Source organism: Chelonoidis abingdonii, chromosome 1, assembly GCF_003597395.2.
Source record: "Chelonoidis abingdonii isolate Lonesome George chromosome 1, CheloAbing_2.0, whole genome shotgun sequence".
NCBI lineage: Eukaryota > Metazoa > Chordata > Testudines > Testudinidae > Chelonoidis > Chelonoidis abingdonii.
The window spans coordinates 104,630,086-104,649,969 of NC_133769.1; the positions used below are offsets into that span (position 1 = coordinate 104,630,086).

The window sequence follows — 19,884 nt, forward strand, 5'->3', positions numbered from 1 at the left end:
ACAGTCTTATCAACACAGTTACAGATCAGATAACTACGTTAGAGTGAATCACTGTATAATCAGCAAAAAAAAGCACATGCAGATATAGCCTAAGGATCAGACACCTGCCTCCAATTCCATATTTTACAGTATTATTGTAGCAAACCTGACATTACAAATATATTCTAAGAGCACATAAAAATTGCTGCTAATTTTTTTAAAAAGAAAAATTACTTTAAAATTGCTCTTTCCTCACTCCTACTCTGAAACGCCTAAATTTTTGCAGCAGATTCTTACCCAGTGATGCCAGATGTTACGTAGTCCTTCCCTAAGTAGTTATATCCATGGCGAATGAGATCTTCACACACATCCTTAACTTTGCTACCTCCAAAAGCTGTTCCATAGTGAAATCTGCCATCCAGGACACCAGCTTTCCCTGCCAAGAGCTCAATTAACTTTCCCACCTGCGCAATGGAAAACACGATAAAGTTACAAAAGGAAGAGTACTTCCTTGATATACATGTTACACCTCTGAAACACCTCCTTGAGTTTTAAAATGTAGCATCTTAATACAGGACTGACAATTCACTGGCATATGGAGGGGAAGACTTGCAAATTCACTGTCACCTGACTCATCCTCATCATTCACATTTGGAAGGTAAACAGGACCTCTGATCTAGTCCCCACTACCAGAGAACCAAGGAGATTAAGTGTCGGAGATCAGCAGTAGGAGTAGAGGAGAGAAAGATAGTGGTGAGAAAAAAAGAAAACATGGAAGTTAAAAACCAACACGAGAGAAAGGCTGAATAAACAAATAAAGGATCAGATGATAGCCTGACTAGTATGGCAGTGCAAGGGCATAAGGGGGTGCAAAGCGCTTCCATGTAGCAGCTACTTTCATCACGGACAGTAACTCACATGGGGAAATAGGCTCTGTAGAGCTTATACTTCCCTCACCCAGCTGGATGGAATCTTGGCTCTGTCCCCAGTACGTTCAGTGACATAGCTATGTTGGCATGTTGGGGAGAATATGCTGTGCCTGGCATAGACTCAAAGGTTACATCCTGCTGGAGCAGTAGGGAGACCGGACATGAGACTGACTCCTGAGAGCTCCCAAGTCAATATCTCCCCCTCAGCTGCTCCTTATGCAGGGCAGATTGTAATGTCACAGTCTCGCTGAAAAGGAGGAATGTCCTGAAAAAAAAGGATGTATTAGAGTAACAAACACTGAAAGTCATGAAAAATATTTTGAAGTTTAACAAGGGAAGAAAAGACACATGAGCTAGAAGAGATGCATCATGGTACTGAAGGGAGAGTGAACTGAATAGGAAGAGCAAAAGAATAAAACAAGAGAGCAATAATAAGATTATAATTTTACAGGAAGCTGGCTTCCAATTCAGGATCTATTTCATGGTGGTTTAGCAGTTTCTTGCCAAAAAGAAATTTGGAATCTGAAGTTTCCCTTGGTTTTTCTTTCAAAAGTTGACCAGTGCGCCAATTTTCCCCCATGCATTAATAGACACAAAATCTGAGCTTTAAATGGGTAGTTTATTTTCATTCTTTTTTGTTAAATGGTTAATGAAAACCATTTATTTTACAGAGTTAGTCAAATACTCTATTAGGTCTTAATCCTACAAACACTTTAGCACCCAGTTAAACTTTATTGTGTGATGGTACAGAAGTGTTTAGACTCGATTACAATGACTTGAATAAATCCAAGCTTACCAACCCATCAGTGACACAGTCAGAACTATTAATGTTACCCTTGTGTTTCTCTCTCTAGATCTCTTTTGAAGCACACTGATGAAGACCAGAAGAATAGATAGGTAAACTTCCCTTGGAATGAAGAAAACTGATGCGTAGCTTGGACAGTACATGTTAAAACTGTGTTAAGGGAAGAACAGTATCCTCTCTCTCTCTCAAATGACTGAATCACTTGTATGTTTTGCTTTCCTACAAGTCTCAGGCACAGCACCTCATGTGTGGGATGTCCAGAAACTATATCACCATTTACTTTATATATCATATTTAGATATATTATGACATATACAAAGCAGCCCAATGAAGAATCCCAGGGTAGACACCATGTGAAATAATGAAGGCTGGAAGAACATCTTAAATGCAATGCTGCATCCTGTTGTCCAACTTTCACACCTTGTTTACTGTGGTTAATCCACTTCATTGTCCATTTTTGGGACAGTGTCTTTTTAATCATAACATAATTACTAACCGTCATACGCGATGGGAAGCCGTGAGGATTCATAATGATATCTGGACAAATTCCTGTATCACAAAATGGCATGTCCTCCTGAGGTACTATCAACCCACATACCCCTAGAGAAGAGAAAATATTTCAATTCACGAAAAGCGAGACAACATCAGAACTGATACTACCAAACTTTCTTATTGTTCAGCCCCTCTTCTCTCTTTTTCTTATGGGTCACTTTTTAGCAAGAATAAATTCCATTACGATGACAGTCCACACCATCCAAAACAGTGCCCTGGCAGCAGAACCAGCAAAGTTAACACACCCATACATAACTTCAGTGTAATAATTCGCTCATTCACTGAGATAAGGCATTGGAGATGAAAATATTGGTTACATTTCTCAAAAGTGATTAAAGATTTTGGGCACTTAACTTGTGACACCTTAAAAGGGACCTATTTTTCAGAGTGGATGCTGCATGCTTTCTGAAAATCAGACCCCTTTAAGATGTCTTGTTGGACACCGAAAATTACTAGTCTTGGCCAACTTTTGACTGAAGTGAAGCTTTTGAGACAACTGACCCAAAATAACGTGTTTTCTGTTGGTACTTATTTATTGCGCAAAAGACTGTGTACTTGTTGCTTTCTGAAAGCATGATCAAGTCCCAGACACCTTACAGTTTGTTAGACAGATATGGACCCCTCTACACTTAAAAAAAAGTTTCAAAAATGTCAGTCATGATAGTTTAAAGATCATAGGTGGGGTAAGTAGGTTACCAATTCCAAAAGCTAGTCAGATGTGTGAAATTCATTCAAATTGGTTTAAGATACTTCACAAATCTTTCCTCCCCAACCCTGAACATTGTTTCCATACCTAATTCAACAGATTAAAAGACCACCACTATACAGGGCATACAGACTGATGTTGCATCTCAAATCAGGTGCTAAAATGCAAGCACTAAAAACCCTATTCCTTTGAACCAAGTCTAGTGTTTCAGTCAATCTTTTCCAGAAGCCCTCAGAGTGGAAAGAATCTGCAATCTATTTGAGATCAGTCTGGTGCAACTGCCTGAGCACACTTTGGTCAGAAAAGTCCTAGGCGGAGGGGGCTGAGCAAAGACTGAGGGTGCTGGTTACATCTCTAAAAAGACATCCCCCAACCAGCCAGTTCACAGAGGGATATTGGCGTCTGCTCAGGAGGGAGCTCCTCATCCACTGTCCAAACAAGACAAGGATAGGTGCATGGGACAGTAGTTAATAGAATGAGAATGGTAAGTATGGGGGAGGGGAAAAAGGGGAAGACAACTGGAGCTTTTGTATTTTTATGTTTAGTTTGTAATCTAGTACAGACTAATTTTCACCATCTCTTTGCAACAAATCATTAACAATTCTTTCCCCCAGAAAGAGGTGATCATTTGTATTCTAATCTGCTTTCACCAAGAGTTTTTATTAAATCTTCTGCATACTGCACATTCCCCCCCAAATATTTATGGATATATAAATTGTGAGTTTTGCCCCATACCCTTCTAATGTTTTCATAGATTGCATGTGGATTACAGGCACCTGTAAACCAAAAATTCAATTTTAGCTAACTTAAAATTACTTGAGGCTCTGAAAACCCTTTAATATGCCAGGACGGTTCCCATAGCAGACAGCCACTGTGTTGTTTGTTTTGTGTGAAAGTAAATGATAAAAGATCCATGAAATCGACACAGAAAGGCAGAACAGCAGAAAGAACTGAGGGCTCTCCATCATAGCGGCTTCTACCCTCTGCTGACTTGTATAACAATGGAATCTACACATCCAACTGCAGATCTAACACAGCTGTGCATTTCATTAGATGAAGAGCACTAGTGACACAAGTAAATAATTAACTTATTCTGGTCCGCTGACTGTGCTTATGAGACCAGTCATAGCTGACAGATTTTAATACAAGTTAACACAAAGAGAACATAATGAGCTTAGAAGTTAAAACAAAATATTTAGACAGAATCTGATAATCTGAAACTGAGTAGGCCATTTTTAAAGTCCTTATTTCAAAAGGAAGTTCTAAATCTTAATTCTAAATCCAAATTTTAATTTTTTTTTAAAAAAAGTTACAACATTATATATAGTGTACATCTATATTTGCAGAACATGACTGAAGATATTTTCCTACCATAAAATTCTAAGATCATCTCACACAAATAATCCCCAGAAACTTTTTATCTAGTCTTAAAAAAAATCTTAATGGTCTGTATATTGCACGAATTTAATAATGTTAATGATGTATTTAATTTAAAAAACAAATTTTCTGAGGACCTTGGAAAAGCACAGAACACAAAATTCATCATGCAGAAATTATGGTGACATTATGAACCTGTAAATAGGGTGTTTATTTTAAGCCCCAGATTCCATGCCCCAACTCATGAAGAATTCTTGACCCATTGTTTACAGCACAACTGTCTCCTGGCGAAAAGCAAAAACACATTGCAGGGTTAAAATCCCTCAGGGGAAACAAAAACAAAAAAACACTGAAACAGGCAAATTAGCTCTATCCAGTGTAGCCTTTTGGCAATGAAAAATAAAATGAAGTCATCCATCACAATAGCAACACCATTTTGAAATTGGATAATAGAGCATTACCCCAAAAATGTAGGATATAAAACAACCTGCCATGAGGGCAGGGGACTGGACTCGACCTCTCGAGGTCCCTTCCAGTCCTGGAGTCTATGAACCTCAGGATTTAAAGAGCTTTCCCTGTCCAAGTATGAACTAAAATTCACTTTACCTACTGATTTTTTACCATGCCCACTGATAGAAAAAGAACACTCTCAACTAGGGTATAAACTTCCTCTGGGGCATTAAAAAGGAAATAAAATAGTTTTGCCTGAATTCCCTATTCATTATACTTAGGGAGCTAATAGTTTTGCTCATCACCTCAAAACTTCTCTCCATCACATATATATTTTAATGTACACCTCAGAGTCTCATTTAATGTTACTCCCTCCTCCCTTTAAATGCCCCATCTCTTGTGAGAGATGTAGTCTGAGACCGATCTACTTAAAAATGCCGTACTATTATGGGCCACATTCTGCCCTCACCTACATTTTTCAGTTCTCATATTGGGGACAGAGCTGAACATCTATAAAAAGTTCAGGAAATGATTCTGCACGTGAAACTTGTTTTTTATTTAAAAAATATGTGGAGTTACGTTAGGCTCATATTTGTAAGCAGGCAGATTGCCAGATGCTTTCTAGGTCTCTGCCTAGTCACTCAAACTTAAAAAAAACAGCCAAATAAAACAAAAAAAACCCTTTAATTCTGGAACAAACTTTTGCGAGGAATTTGTTGTCAAGATCACACATAATGTAATTAATTTTTTTTAAAAAAAGATGTTACTGAAACAGTCTTATTCCAAATATTTCAATATAGATTTTATAAACTGAACTAACAACATTTTTAAAAATTTAATTAATGAGAAGTACTCTCCTGCTTTGCAATCAAATCTTTTCAAGCAACTTTTCTTCCGAACAGAAGATAACTAGAAGCTGTTCTTCAACTGGTGCCATACTGTGTTCAGACATGTGATAATTTCCTGACTACATATTGGCCCAACCCTGCAAATGGATCCATGTAGGCATAAAGTCAATTTGTATGGACTCTCACTCTGTTCATGGACTGGGTCTCACAATGTGGATCTCTTTGCAAGATCAAGATCTTAAACATACATTGATCTCTTCACTTTTTTATTGAGAGATTTTACTTTTCTACCTACAGAAACTCAAAACTCTAGAATTTGTTACCCTTATGTGTTGCTGTCCTTGCTTGTTAGCAGATGTGAATACCACTCTAAACAGGGGTGGCTCCAGCTTTTTTGCCGCCCCAAGAGGCGAAGGAAAAAAAAAAAAAAGCAGCAATCAGCGGCAGCTCTACTGCGCGGCTTCACTCTTCGACAGCAATTCGGCAGCCAGTCCTTCCCTCCAAGAGGGACTGAGGGACCTGCCACCGGAGACCCTGGATGTATCGCCCCTTTCCATTGGCCGCCCCAAGCACCTGCTTCCTGCGCTGGTGCCTGGAGCCAGCCCTGACTCTAAAACACACTGTTTAACAATCAAAAATATCCAGCAGTAGGGGTAAGTCTCTTTAACAAGCCACCATATGGATACTTTCCATAAATAAAACACACACACACAAAAATTAATTCAAAACAACCTAATATGTAAAAGCCTAATTACTGTCAACAGGCAGCACATTGGAGAGCAAAGAGGACTAACTTAAGTGACTAGAAGTGGCAGCAGAATTACTACTAATTTCTGCTGGAGAGGTGACAAGAAGCCCACTACTGGATGAACTTCTTTAGCTTCTTTACTCTTATACGGTTAGAAAAATAACCTTAATTCCTTAATAGGTGCACTCTGGACTTTTCAGTACTAGATGTGTCCAATGACAGAGTACACAATGGAATTAAAGGGATGGGCTAAACTTCCAATAAGAAGGTTCTTTTCAAATACAATTGCCGTTTTATAGTTACAAAGTATTTTGGGGGAGAACAGATTTATAGACCAATCTGCAAATCGATATATGGTACCAGGCATGTTTGCTTCAAATTTCTCTAATTAGCCATCATGTTTATTACACAACTATATACACAACTCCGGGGGGGGGGGGGGAAGAGTGCTAAATCATATTAGCTTTCTTCAACACCTGAATCATTTACAGATCTATCATATCACTTGCTACATCCCAGTTGACATAGGATAGAAAGAATAGAATTAAAATTAACAGATAAATAATGCATAAGTAAACTTGATTAGCTCGCTTATTAAAAACATCACTCTAAATGAGAGGAGGCGCTAGAAGACAATACAGTTTGTACATGGCTTTCCCATGAGCTGCTGAATGGCTTGATGCGATAAATTTGCATAGTCTGAAGCACACAAAGAGCTGATTAATTGAAACCCTTACAATGCTTCTGGAAGCAGCTATTGTAAAACAATAACCATAGGAACTTTACAAAATACACATGGTTGAATGACTCAAGAGCTTAATAAAATGTGTGTTCAGGATACTCTATAACAGAATAAGATTTTTATTTTGTGCCATAAAATGCGAAACCAGCGTAATTTCAAAGGTTCAGTTGGGGATTTACTGAAAAAGGTCAGAAGGTTACCTGTTTGCTATTTGAGATAAAAAATGCTGTAATTTAGTTCTCTACACAGCAAGTTAAGCAAAGGTTTGGTTAAACAATCAGGAGCTCTAACAGAAGTTCTATGGTATTTCATTTTCTTACACTTAACTTTTAAATATAAAAATGGCAAAAAAAAAAAAAAAAAAGTCCTCCTATTCTAATCCCAAGCAAATGATATCCATCTCAAATCTCTGGAGCTGTCATCTCAATTACATATCAGTAGATCAAGCTTGTTTTTAAAATAAAATTCTGCTTAATACTGCTCCAAACATTTAATATGTATTAGACCAACATACATGTTTATTAGATATAATGCCTACTGTTATGAAACCATGAAGTATCAAATTAAGAGTTATGTATGGGAAAATGCTACAAATTGCCACTTAAAAGCTATAATATTTTATTTCACATGCTCCTCTTATACATACAGAACAAGTATTCTTTAAAACAGAATAGATAAGCAGCATATTTCTTTATTTTGTCCACATTAAAATATTTTCATCATCATCAGTTTACATGTGGACAAAAATATTGTGTCCACAGCAGCTGCTCAAATCAAATCAAATCAGAATTCAATAAAGTAAACCCTAAACAAGACCACACTAATAGATATATGGTATTGCAATAAAGTTTATATAGTTCACAATACACTGAATAGATTCTATTTTGACACTAAAGAAACATTGCTCATTTAGGAAAATAAAGATGGTCTTTCATGAATTTAAACTCGCTTCCTTGTCTTTAGAGTAGTTTAAGTGTAGATACTTCAGAAAGGTTTAATCCTTTATCTTAGATCTTCAGCTATTAAAAAGCTTCTGTTTGCCAGTTCAAACAATCTCTTGCTTAAATACAGTTTTTCCACTCCTCAGGAATACTGTTCAGTATTGCTGCTTAGTTCTGTGATCCAGAGGACCTTTGTTGGAGGTGTTAATCCTTTTTCACAAGAGAGACTGAGAAATGTTCTTTCAGAGAAGTGATATATTGCTTTTTTGACATCAAAGGAGTCTAACTTTTTTCCTCATTGTGACTTGTAAAGAAGGGGAAATCTGGAAATATAATAATTTAATTTTGTATGGAACGCAGATGAAGCTTGTTTAGTCGAGTGCTCTCTCAACCTTCTTTGCATCTAGAGATGATTTCGTTTGAAGAATTTAAGATAAAAAGAGCAAGGTAGGAAGTTTTCTTACCCTTCTTGGAAGGGCACAAACAATCCTTCAGTTAAACCACATGGTCTCCTATCAGTTGGACAGTAAACTCTCTCTGATAGGTATATATTTGTTTATTAGTATTAGAAGCGTGCCAAGTACTTGGTAGGCAACCAAGACAAGGGTCACTGTCCCAAATAACATACAGATGAAGGCTAGAAAGTGGGAGACAGCTAGTGATTGACTGGTGCTATGTTAATTTCCAATTTTGTTTAATTTCTCTTTCCTCCTCGCTTCTATTTTGTTGATGTGTCTTGAAGGGAGGGCTGGGATTTAAAGACAGTTTAGGAGAAGAATGCTTAAGGGAAGGACCTGAAGGATGAAAGGACAGGAGCAGACTGAGGAGGCAGTGGTATCCCAGGCCAAATGGGCATTGAAATGAGTGTGGGAGAAGGACATGAAAAAGGCAGCCAGGCAAAACCTGGTAGCATATATCTAAATTATGAGAGACCCAGAAAGCCTTCCATTAAGCTTGCCTAGTAGCCTCTTCTTGGAGCATACCTTTTGGGAGAGGATTGGAGAGATTTTACTCCACTTCTTCCTAGCTACAGTCCAATTTTCTTAAGCCTTTATTTTCTTGCATTTAAACTACAGAGCTCACTCCACAAGAATATAGAAAATACGTGAAGTCACTTGAAAATGTGGCCTTCCTGATCTCATTCTACTTATTTAGATGTTTAAAAGCTATGATTACACATGAGTTGCCTTGATTTATCTCCACCTACACTTCAAGAGGTGAGAAGACTTCAGAGGAGATTGACAATGCAGAGCTTAAAACAATGTCCTTCTCACTGAATCAAGAAAAAATGTTAATATAAACAAAACAAAAAGTTAATTCACTTGCTGCATGTGATTTGGAAGATGGTCTGCTTTTTGGAGGATCTTGGCAAAGCCTTTCTGTTGTCTTGTAAAAAGTTGAGCGTATGCTAATTTGTGAAGCAGGTAACTAGCTGTATTCAAAAAGGAAGTGGAGAGAAACAGAGTTAATTGTTACAATCTAGTGACAAATTCAGAGATGTCCAACTAGCGGTCTCTTATCTAAAAACATTACTGTGAAGATTTACTGGATTTTGGTAGCCTTAATTTCCATTGTAATAATTTTCTTCCATTCTGACTGCACCACCCCTATTTTTGATGTCACAGAATCATGCTAGCAACATTTTAAAACAGCTGATGAAAGAAAGGCATGCTGAGGAGAGCATAAGTCTTTCTCCAGTTACTGTTCAATCATTATTTATGGCTAAGCATTAATGTTGATGTCCAGTTATACCTTTGCCTGCCTTAGGACACCAGCTTGCTCGGATGTCTTCCAACTTTTTCTTAGCTTTTGTGTACCTAAAAACACATGTTCTCTCTCCCCTTCACACTCAAGTCTTCTCTTTTCCATCCTTTTAAATTCTCTCTCCTTATTAAGGATAATTTCTTACAGGTAGATCAAGTAAAGTGCAATGAATAACAGTAACTATATGTATCCTAAAAGTTCTCTTGATTCCTTCAAAACTGTGTTAAGACTACATCCTGACAAACACTGATAAGAGATTTAGGGGGCATACAGAATGAGCACATTCTGTAGAGACTCTGAATATTTGCAAAAGACTAACAGGAATTGTTTCCAACAATTTTAATGTGTTGAAAGCTTCCAATATGATTTAAACAATCTGGGTAAAGGGGAATTTAGCATAAGTAAATTTTAAACTTACCTTTTGTTGTTGTTTTATTACAGGCCCTGAAGTGCAGACATTCTGTGAATCACTGATTCCAATTGCATATGATGCCACACCTACCAGTGGACAATTCTGGATGCTGCCTATAAATGTAGGATAGCTTCTCTGCTTTTATGAGGTTTCCAAAGGGTTTTTAATTATTTTTAAGAGGAGAGACAAATGTATTACAAGTATTAAACACTTTAGAAAATTGCATAATACTTGAGAACACACAATCAGGCTCCTGTACTCTAAGCATCATTCCCTAGTGATTTTCATTGATGAGTGCAAAGTCACTAACAGCATATGTGATGCACTAAGAGCATGAGAGCCAATAAGAGGTCTGCACTTAGGACCTTAAAAAGATGCTACGAACTAATGCATATCTTACTGAGCATTTAGCTTCCCCACAAAGCAACTTGCTCTCTGAAGTCAGAGAATATAGGGTTTTTGGAGGCTGCAGCATGTAGAGGTAGAAGTGGCATAGGTTCTCTCTGCTTCTGTAGAATATCTTTATTGTTGATCTCTGGAGAGCAATGAAATCAGGTCCATTTAAATCAGATTAAAGTAATATTTTATTTCAGAAGATGCATATCAATGGCTCGTGCCAAAAAAGTGTTATGATTTTGCCAGAAGTTAAATATTTTTACCTGTTCTAATCTTTTATGTAAGGAATCCAGGAGCATCTATGATGGTTAGGCACCTAATGAAGTTACTACTACAATGTGCAGACTATATTTTTTATACTAACTAGGACATTCATCGCACCAAATACTAACAACATTGTTATTTAATATTTATGGAACTACAGCTCTCAGAGGCCACAATCAGGAGCAGGTCTCGGATTGTGTTAAGTGCTGTACAAACAAAACACCACAACACCCAACCCCCCACCCCCCAAATATGGCCTCTGCCCTGAAAAAGATACTTTTTATATATATATATATATATAAATAAAAAGTCTTGCACAACCATCCTTAAATTTTGTGAAACCTCTGAACATCATTTGAAAGACTACACAGGAAGCTACTTGGAAGGAGCCTCTATAGAAGGCATCTCAACTACTGAACTGTAGCTGCTTTTGCACTAAACAGTGACACAGTGAGTGCCTTGAAGTTGACTTTTGAAGCTAATGTCCTCTCCTCCCATTATTAAAACTGCATTAATATGGCAACAGTCAAAAATAAAATTGGAGACTAACCTGGAGTTTGCCCAAAGGAAAACCAAGGTTTATACTTGGCAGTACAATATAAATCTTCCTTGCTGGATCTTTACTTTCCTAATGCTTCAAATGACTGTTTTTTCCCCCAGTAGTGTTAATGGAGTCATCATGAAAAGCTAACAAGGGAATCCAGAAGATTCAGATGCTTTCCACTTTGAGATTAAAAGCCATCTTGACAATTAAGTCTATAAGGGCAAATTCCTCGCTGCTAAGAAAAAGGTCCTTAGAGCCATGCCAACAGGAATCCTTCCATTCTGTTTAATTTAGGACACATCTGCCTATACTACAAACTTTTGCCACCAAAAGTTACATTAGCATAAAGCTGCTGCAATTAGTATATTGCCTGTGCATACTTGGCTCCTTGCATGGGCACTGCACACATTCACCAGAAGTGCTTGTTTCAATGCACAGTGCTATGCACCATGGGTAAGTATCCCAGTGTGTAACTCGCTACCATCCAGTGTGCTGTCTTTTGGGAAGTTTCAGGAATACATGGTGGGGCAGAAATGAGTTGCACGGCAGTGACTGGCAGCAAGGGGTCAAATTCCCAGCACGCAACTTTCTCCACCCCATAGTGTCATTCCTATTCCATAATTTTCATGTTTATTTTGAAAATCCCACAACCCCACATGAGACTTGGCATTGTCCACCACTGCTCACAGAAGCATGAAGCTAGCACAGCTCTACTCTACTGTCATAAGTGTTGCAAGCACAGATGCATGATCCTCCAGTATTTGCTGAGCCACAAGAAGAGTTTCAGAGAACATGATGATTTCCTGGAGGTCAGACTGCCTGGGACATAGCAAGTACCAACTTAAGATTGTTGGTGACATTCATGGAGCAGCTGTACATGGTGGAGTGCCTCTTCTGAGCCTGAGAAACAAGCACTGACTGTGGGATTGCATCAGAATGTGAACTTGTGTTGATGAGCAGTGGCTGTAGAATTTTTGGATGTACAAGGCCACATTCCTGGATTTGTGTGCTGAGCTCATCCCAGCCCTCCAGCGCAGGGACACCAGGATGAGACCCGCACCTCACACTGGAGAAGCAAATGGTGATTGCACTGTGGAAACTTGCAACGCTATATTGCTACCAGTCAGTGGAAAATAATTTTGGAGTTGGAAAATCCACCGTTGAGGGTTGATGTCATGCAACTGTGTGGGGCTATTAATCACCTGTGTGATGGTGTCCACTCACCATAGCAGTGCCTTCCGCTGGCTGTCACAGGGATTAACTCTGCCAGCCGTGCACCCTCTCCTCGTGGTGCCTCTCCCATCATCTTCTCTGCCTGTAGCCTCGCCTAAGCGAGGCATTTCAAAAGTGTGCAGGATTTTAAAGGGGGGCAGAGGAGGTGTGCCTTCTGTAAAACCCCTGAGCAGTGGAGTTCACAATTGTGACCAGTGTGTCAGGTATTGTAGGATAGCTGCTAAAAGACTGTTCAGGTCAACTTAAGTATTACAGAGTCTATACAGGCATTTTGTCAAGCTATACATTGCCTATGTCAGCATAATAGTGACAAATTTAAGTGTAGAACATGCACAATTAAGTTGATGAAAGGGGATTTACGCTGGACCTAATTGTAGTGTAGACCAGGCCTTAGAGATAGAAATAAACAAAACAGAATTTCCTCAGAATGCAGCAGGTTACGTGCAAGTCAGTAACCAATGGCCTTTCAAAGCTTCTTACATCTTTACGTGCAGCCAAAATTGCTAACCCACACAGAAATGTCACTGAGTTTCAGTTTCTCCACTTCATAAAAACAAGTGGAAAAGAAATTTGCAGTTTAAGATTTTCTTGTACAGGAGTTAGGGAATCCTCAGCTTATGAGCATTACTGATCATTTATTGACGAGAGATAAGAAATTTTTAATTGTAAATCATAGGACCAGGATTAAAACTGAGAACAGTTAGTTCGTGTTTAAGGAATTTGCATTGGTTTATTTATTTATGTACTGTTATAACCCCTAGCACCATAGAATCCAGAAACTCCCATTTACTGCTATTTCTATTTTTAAATCCCTCTCTTGCTTCCTTCTCAGCCTGTCAGAGAAAAAGCTGGATTAATTGTGTGTCTGTGCAGGTGGGTGGGTAGGTATCTGAGGGTACGGTGTAGACATTATTGAGGGAAAGACAACTCAAAAGGACTGGAGTTCTGCCTTTACTGCTGTACTTAGTGAGACCCATGGTCATTTATCTCTTCTGAGAGGGAGCACCAAAGCCTACATCCAGCTTCTGTGAAAACTTCATCTCCTGTCTTATAAACCTGAGTGTAAGGGTTCTGATGGAATGCACCTGTCAAGAGGGGTCACAGACATGGAGGAAGAGGGGATCTCTCAGGTAGCTATGACTAATCCCACAAAGGGCTTTGAATAAGAAGAGAGTTTGTATTAGACTGTATTCAATGGAGAACTAGTGCAGACAGTGGAAGGACTAGGGTGATGTGATCACGGCAGCCTGCACTGCTAAGCAGACAGGCTGCTGCAGTTCCAGTAGTCAAACCTAGAGGTCATAAGTGTGTGGATGACTGTGGCCAGACCCACGTCTGGTAGGATGGGAAGACATGTTCTGTTTGGCCATAGACAGAAATGTGCATTTTTTTGCTGCCATGACTGGTTAGGTAATCCAGTAGCACTGACGGGCACAAAAGGACCCCAAGCCTATGGACTGCCTACCTGGTCTGAGGAAAGAAATTACCAGTAGTGTGAAATATATATAGGAGACAAGTTCTTTGAAATGTTTTCCTTTCTACTAACATCACCTCACTCTTATCTGGGTTTAGCTTTAGCCAGCTGCTCTTCATCCACTTGTTGATACAGGTAGACACCAAGAAAGCGATTCAACTGGATGCTGTGCACATATTGCTGGCATTCAGCCCATGTCATCTCACTGGCTCTCTCAAGGCCTTAATACAGATGTAGAATAATATGAGAGAGACAGAGAGAGAGGACTCATACTGATGGGACTGCATACACAAGGGCACTAGATATAACGAGGAACTCTGGTCCCTAACAACCCTTTGGATTCAGTCTGAGGGCAAAGATATGAGCCATTATAATGAGTTTTGATTCACCTGAAGCCTCTTGAAGGTGGCAGAGGATGATTTGATAATAATCAATGATATAAAATGCTGCAGAGAGGTTGAGCAGGAGGAGTATGAACACTTCCCTTGTCTAAGGACAGCAGGAACTTATCCACTGGAGCAAAATGTGCTATCTCACTACCATATCCTGGCCTGATGCCTGACTAAGAGGAGTCCAGAGTCCTAGCAAAGAGAGGCCTCAGATTGTGAGATGCTGATCCTTAGTTCATGCAGTAATTAGAACTGGTCATGTAACATTCACCTAAACTTGGACAAATGTATTTGAAAGTGTCAGATTCAACAGTTTCCTCCATTATTTACACAGGTGTAGCAATCACTATATTCCTCCCCACTCCATTTTGCTCTAGATGTGACCTTCGCAGACATTGACTCGTGCTGCTGGAGTTGAGAGATTAATGCTTCACATCATTTGAATGCTGGGGTTTCAATTTCTCAGATGTCAGGCAGCACTGAATTTTAGTTCTGGTGGTTCTTGAAATGGTAGCAGCTAAATTCACATCAGTGAAAGGGGATGTACATGGTAAGTGATCAGAGTGGGATTTTAAGGTCAAATATCTTTAAAATTTGAAGCAAACTGGCCTGGCCAAATTGTTTCAAACTTTATAAACAAACATCCCCTGCCCTCCACACCCCCTCCTCTGGCATGAAATTGAGTAGGAGTGTTCTCAAGCCAAAATAAGATTAAAAACAATTAAACGAAGTTACAGTATGTCAGGACTAGTATAGCACTCACAATTAAGTAGTATTTGCAACCCTAACTACAGTCATACCCAAGGCTATTTGAATAATCAATAAAATTCTATATTTGCAGCAGAATAGATTATATCTCGATGTAAAAATTTAAACCAAGCACACATTGTCTCACTGTGGGGTCAAATGGGTTGAAATTGATTTTAAAAGCAGTTTATCGTTCCCTCTCCCTTGAAACTCTCTGCTCCCCGAGCTTCTGAAACTGTACTTTCTTGAGGTCTGATTCAGCGCCATTAAGGGAACTTTTGTCATTGCTTTCAATGCACACAGGATCAAGCCCTTGGTTCTCATCCTATCCCTGAGTACTCCTTTAATGTCCAATCCTGCATGTGGCTGAGCAGCTCCCTTGAAAGTGTTGACTATCCTTAACAATCATTAATTTTAAAAGGAGTTGAGGTCACCCAGTGCTCTCCAGAGGTGCTCAGTCCCTTCCAGGATTAGGTCCTTAGTACGGCCTGTGGGGGTACTTCTCCTCCCCCTTTCTGGTCTCTGTTGGTGCATCTCAGAACTCTATTCTTGGTCAACTTTTCCCTCTACATCCTGGCTTGGAGTGACTTCATCTAGTCACCTACCTCCATGCTGATGATTCTCAGATATACCTCTCCATTTCTGACCCTGTCTTCAGAATAGAATTTTTGACTTCCTCTCCACTCTTTCTGGATAACCCATGACAAACTTATTAAATATGGCTAAAATCACATGTCCTTAAAAGAGAATTCTCCCCATCTTCTTTCTTGGTCATGAATGGTGACTAACGTCTTTCAGGCTCATAACGTTGGTATGCTTACTTCCATCGACCTCCTTCCTCATTTCCTCCCATACAGTTACTAAATTAGGCAATTTCAACAGACTGTTTTTCTTGTACACCAGGCCTCGCAAACGGACCCAATGAGAACAGGAAATGGGAAACGGGCTGTAGGCTGAAAGCAAGCTCTTTTTTGATTAAGGACAGGCCTACACTTAAAATGCTGCAGCAGTTGCACTGCTGTAGTGCCACAGTGAAGACGCTACTATGCTGATGGGAGATCTTCTCCCATAGTTAATTCACCTCCACGAGAGATGGTAGCTGTGTTGATGGGAGATACAGTGTTGTCTACACCAAAGATTAGGTCAAAATAACCAAGTCACTCAGGGGTGTGGATTTTTCACACCCCTGAGCGACACAGTTATACCAATGTAAATTTGTAGTGTAGACCTGACCTAAGTCAGTCTCAGTCCATAAAAATTCAAACCACACTTTACTACATACTCATATCATTTGAGGAGAAAATATAAAAGCTTCCATTACATCTAATTACCAATATACAGTTCAATAAAAAGACTTACCTTTTTGTCCATGACGACTGCTAAATTTATCTCCAATTTCTGGACGTCTAGTTTGTCTCAACAACATTTTGATCAAAAAAGCATCCTCTGCATTTGAAGAGATCATTACTTTCTCAATATATGAATCAGTTGCTCCTTTGTATCTAATAGAGAGACAAAAACACCTAGGGTGACCAGAAAGTGTGAAAAATCAGGACAAGGAGTGGGGGCGTAATAGGGACCTATATAAGAAAAAGCCCAAATATCCCTATAAAATTGAGACATATGGTCACCTTAAAAACACCATTTAAATGTATATACACATAGAACCAAGTGGAAGCTATGAAGAGAAATTTATAGATCAGCAGGTTTCTGACTGTAAATGTAAATTTTGTGGATGGTATGTATATGGAAGGCTACTGAAGCAAAATTGCAATATAGAATATGTATTCCTGGAGAACAGAGGCATTAAAAAGGCATAGCAAAAGAGCAAGAAGGTGGGATTAAGGTCAAAGACAAGACAGCAGGTTTAGTCTGATGGCCTCTTCCAGATAAAGTGTCTTTATACATTGTACATTGCTGGCTTTTCCATAAGAAGCAATAACTGCCCAAACCAAATTACAGGTTTATATTTGCAATAAGGAAGTCAGGGAATAAACTGAGAGCAGAGAACAAAAATTAAGACACCAATATCCCTCACTCAAATATCAACTATTTCAAGTCGTGTTCATTAAATAATGAAAAAACAATAGAATATTTCCATTTCCCCCTGCACTATGCATAAGGAGAGTTGTATCAAATAACAGGTGTCAGTTGCAATGGATGCCAGTACATGGACAGAAATACTACATGATATATACTCCTGAGGGCATTCTGCTCCAAAAAATTAAAATTGTGTCAAAAAAAATTAAAATACTGCACACAATATTTTAAAGTAATGCAAAATTCTGCAAGTTTTATTTGTCAATACATAAATGCAGAGGCTCCAGCATGGCAGTGGGGAGCACAGGCCACTGGCTGCATGAAGGTGGGAGATCACCCTGCAACCCCACCACCCCTGGGACATGGACTCGGCGGTGAGGCTGCACCTGACCCTCACATAGCACAAGCCTAGGCCTGCCCCAGAAACACCTTGGGGCCTGCCCCTCTGCACCAGGCGCACGGCAGGCATGCTCAACCAGGCAGGATCCAAATCTGAAGGGGTTCAGTGTGTGTGTGTGTGGGGGGGGAATCCAGGTGTGGGTGAGAGGGTTCTGTGTGGGACAATCTGAGTGCAGGCAGCTCAGTGAGGGATCTGGATGCACAGAGGCCGGGGGTGGGGTGGTGGTGAGCCTCCAGGTGCAGTGGCAATGGGACACTGCAGGGGCTTCCAGGTGAAGGTGGTTGGGGCTCAGCAAAAGGGTCTGGATGTGGGGGTCTCAGCAGGAGAGTCTGGGTGCTGGGGGAGTGGGACTTGGTGGGGATCTGGGTGCAACTAGGTAGGGGTCAGTGGCAGGGGGTCTGGATGTGGGGGCTCAGGATGGTGCAGGGTGGTGGGGGTCATCAGGTTGGGAGTTTGAGTGCAGGAAGCTCAGAGGTGGTCTGGGTGCAGGGGTGGGGGTCCAGAGGCAGGGGTCTGGGTGCAGGGGGACTCCAGATGCAGGGGTTGAGGTTCAGTGGGGTGGGGTTTGGGTATGGACAGCTAGGGGGATACTGGGTGTACAGGGTGAGGCTTGGCAGGGGTGTCTGGGTATGGGAAGTCCAGATGCACAGGAGTTGAGTGAGCCGCTCCCCGTACAGTGACCCCTCCCCCCACAACTGAGGAGCGATGGATGCAGGAAGCAGGGGAGGATGCTGAGCTTCCTGCAGCTGGGGGAGGTCTCTGGGGTGGGTCCGACACAGCCCCAGCCACTCCTTGCAGGGGAAGAGGAAATCCCAATCCTCCCCTGCCTCGACTAGCAGCTGATCCCGGCTCAGGGTAAGAGCCACTGGCTGGGGTGTCCCCAACCCTGTGGTGATTTACCTCTCCACCAGCTGCTCTGCCTGAAATGATGTACCTATGCAGCTAGGGAGTGGTGCATAACTGGTCATGCAGCTTCCCAATATAAATTCTGTGCATGCATAGTGATGCAGAATTCCTCCAGGAGTAGATATTAGTAAAATATGAGAGGTAGGGCATTATAATGGAAATGAATCAAGGAACAAAACTGTTTTTGAGTTTATTTATAAAAAAATAAGCCAAACAAGAGTGAGGGTCCTTTGCATATACTAACAGGGAAGCTGCTCGAGACATAAGAAGATGAATCAAAGATTTACCAAGACATGAACAATCGATTGCCTTGATGGTGTAACTTAAAGTTTATGTGGAAGGAGAATGCAGAGAGATTTGAGAAAAGTAGTTCGACGCGGTAGAGCAGAGAGAAAAGGAGAACTGCTTTGGTGAAATACCAAATACCATCTGAATCGTAGAAGCTAACCTAAAAAGGTCAACGGAACCTCTCAGCCATCTTTGGTATGAGGCTCTCCTCTTATGGTATACAGACATGCTAGCGGTCCTGTTTGCCTGTAGACTACAGGTTTTCAGACCCTTCTATGGGGAAAACTGGCTGTCCTTCCCCATTCACTCACCTCCTGGGGGAGGACAACTAATCAGAGCTGCTACACAGGCTGACAGACAGCTCATTCTACCAGTCTGTGTAGCAGGCAGAGCACCGTCCCAAACCGCCAACCTGGGTAAACAGAGGGTTGAACACTAGTGAAGCCCTCACTCCTTTGCTCTCAGAAGTGGCTGGGGAGCAGCTGCTTCCTACTAACTCTGTGGCTACCCACGTGTGCCCTGCCCTTGAATGTACCTCTAACCTCCCCCACCAATGTCCTCATATTCCTCTGTCACCCCCATGTCCCCAACCTGTGACTCTGCCCACTCCCAAACACCAAACCTTGGGTGCCCAGCTCCTCCTCTTACAGTGTAATCTGGGAGAGGCCCTGATGACCCACCTACTTTCTGCCTGCAGGGAGTTTCTAGCTGCCACCCCAACTCCAATCTTCAGGGGGCCAAAACGAACAGGGGTTAAGCGTCTAGGAACTTTTGAAAAATCCCACTAGGTGTCTATCTGCATCTTTAGGCACCTACAAATTTGTGAAAAGTCTGGCCCGTGGTACTGAATCTAACTTCTAAGGAAAATTTATGCCTTTTACTTTTCCAGCGCTGAGCATCTGCTACCTGTCCTTCCTTTCCTCACTTGTAGATTTTAAAGTAGGAGATCA

At 40.5% G+C, this 19,884-nt stretch overlaps 1 protein-coding gene across 4 annotated transcripts in view; it reads right to left on the reverse strand.

Annotated features, from left to right (window-relative positions):
- POLR3B (RNA polymerase III subunit B) overlaps nt 1–19,884 on the reverse strand; it is a 114,387-nt gene that overhangs the window by 17,399 nt on the left and 77,104 nt on the right. Inside the window, exons 23-26 of one of the 4 annotated variants that reach the window (XR_004372225.2) lie at nt 16,660–16,802; nt 12,682–12,784; nt 2,210–2,313; nt 277–443 (exon numbers count right to left, since the gene is read on the reverse strand). Coding sequence is in view for 3 of the 4 variants with exons in the window: in XM_032769691.2 (XP_032625582.1) it covers nt 277–443; nt 2,210–2,313; nt 16,660–16,802 (414 nt within the window). In the remaining variant the exon portion in view is untranslated. Of the gene's footprint in view, nt 1–276; nt 444–2,209; nt 2,314–12,237; nt 12,358–12,681; nt 12,785–12,834; nt 12,908–16,659; nt 16,803–19,884 lie in introns of those variants that run through there. The other 3 variants (XM_032769691.2, XM_032769692.2, XM_075068715.1) reach the window with 3 other exon arrangements.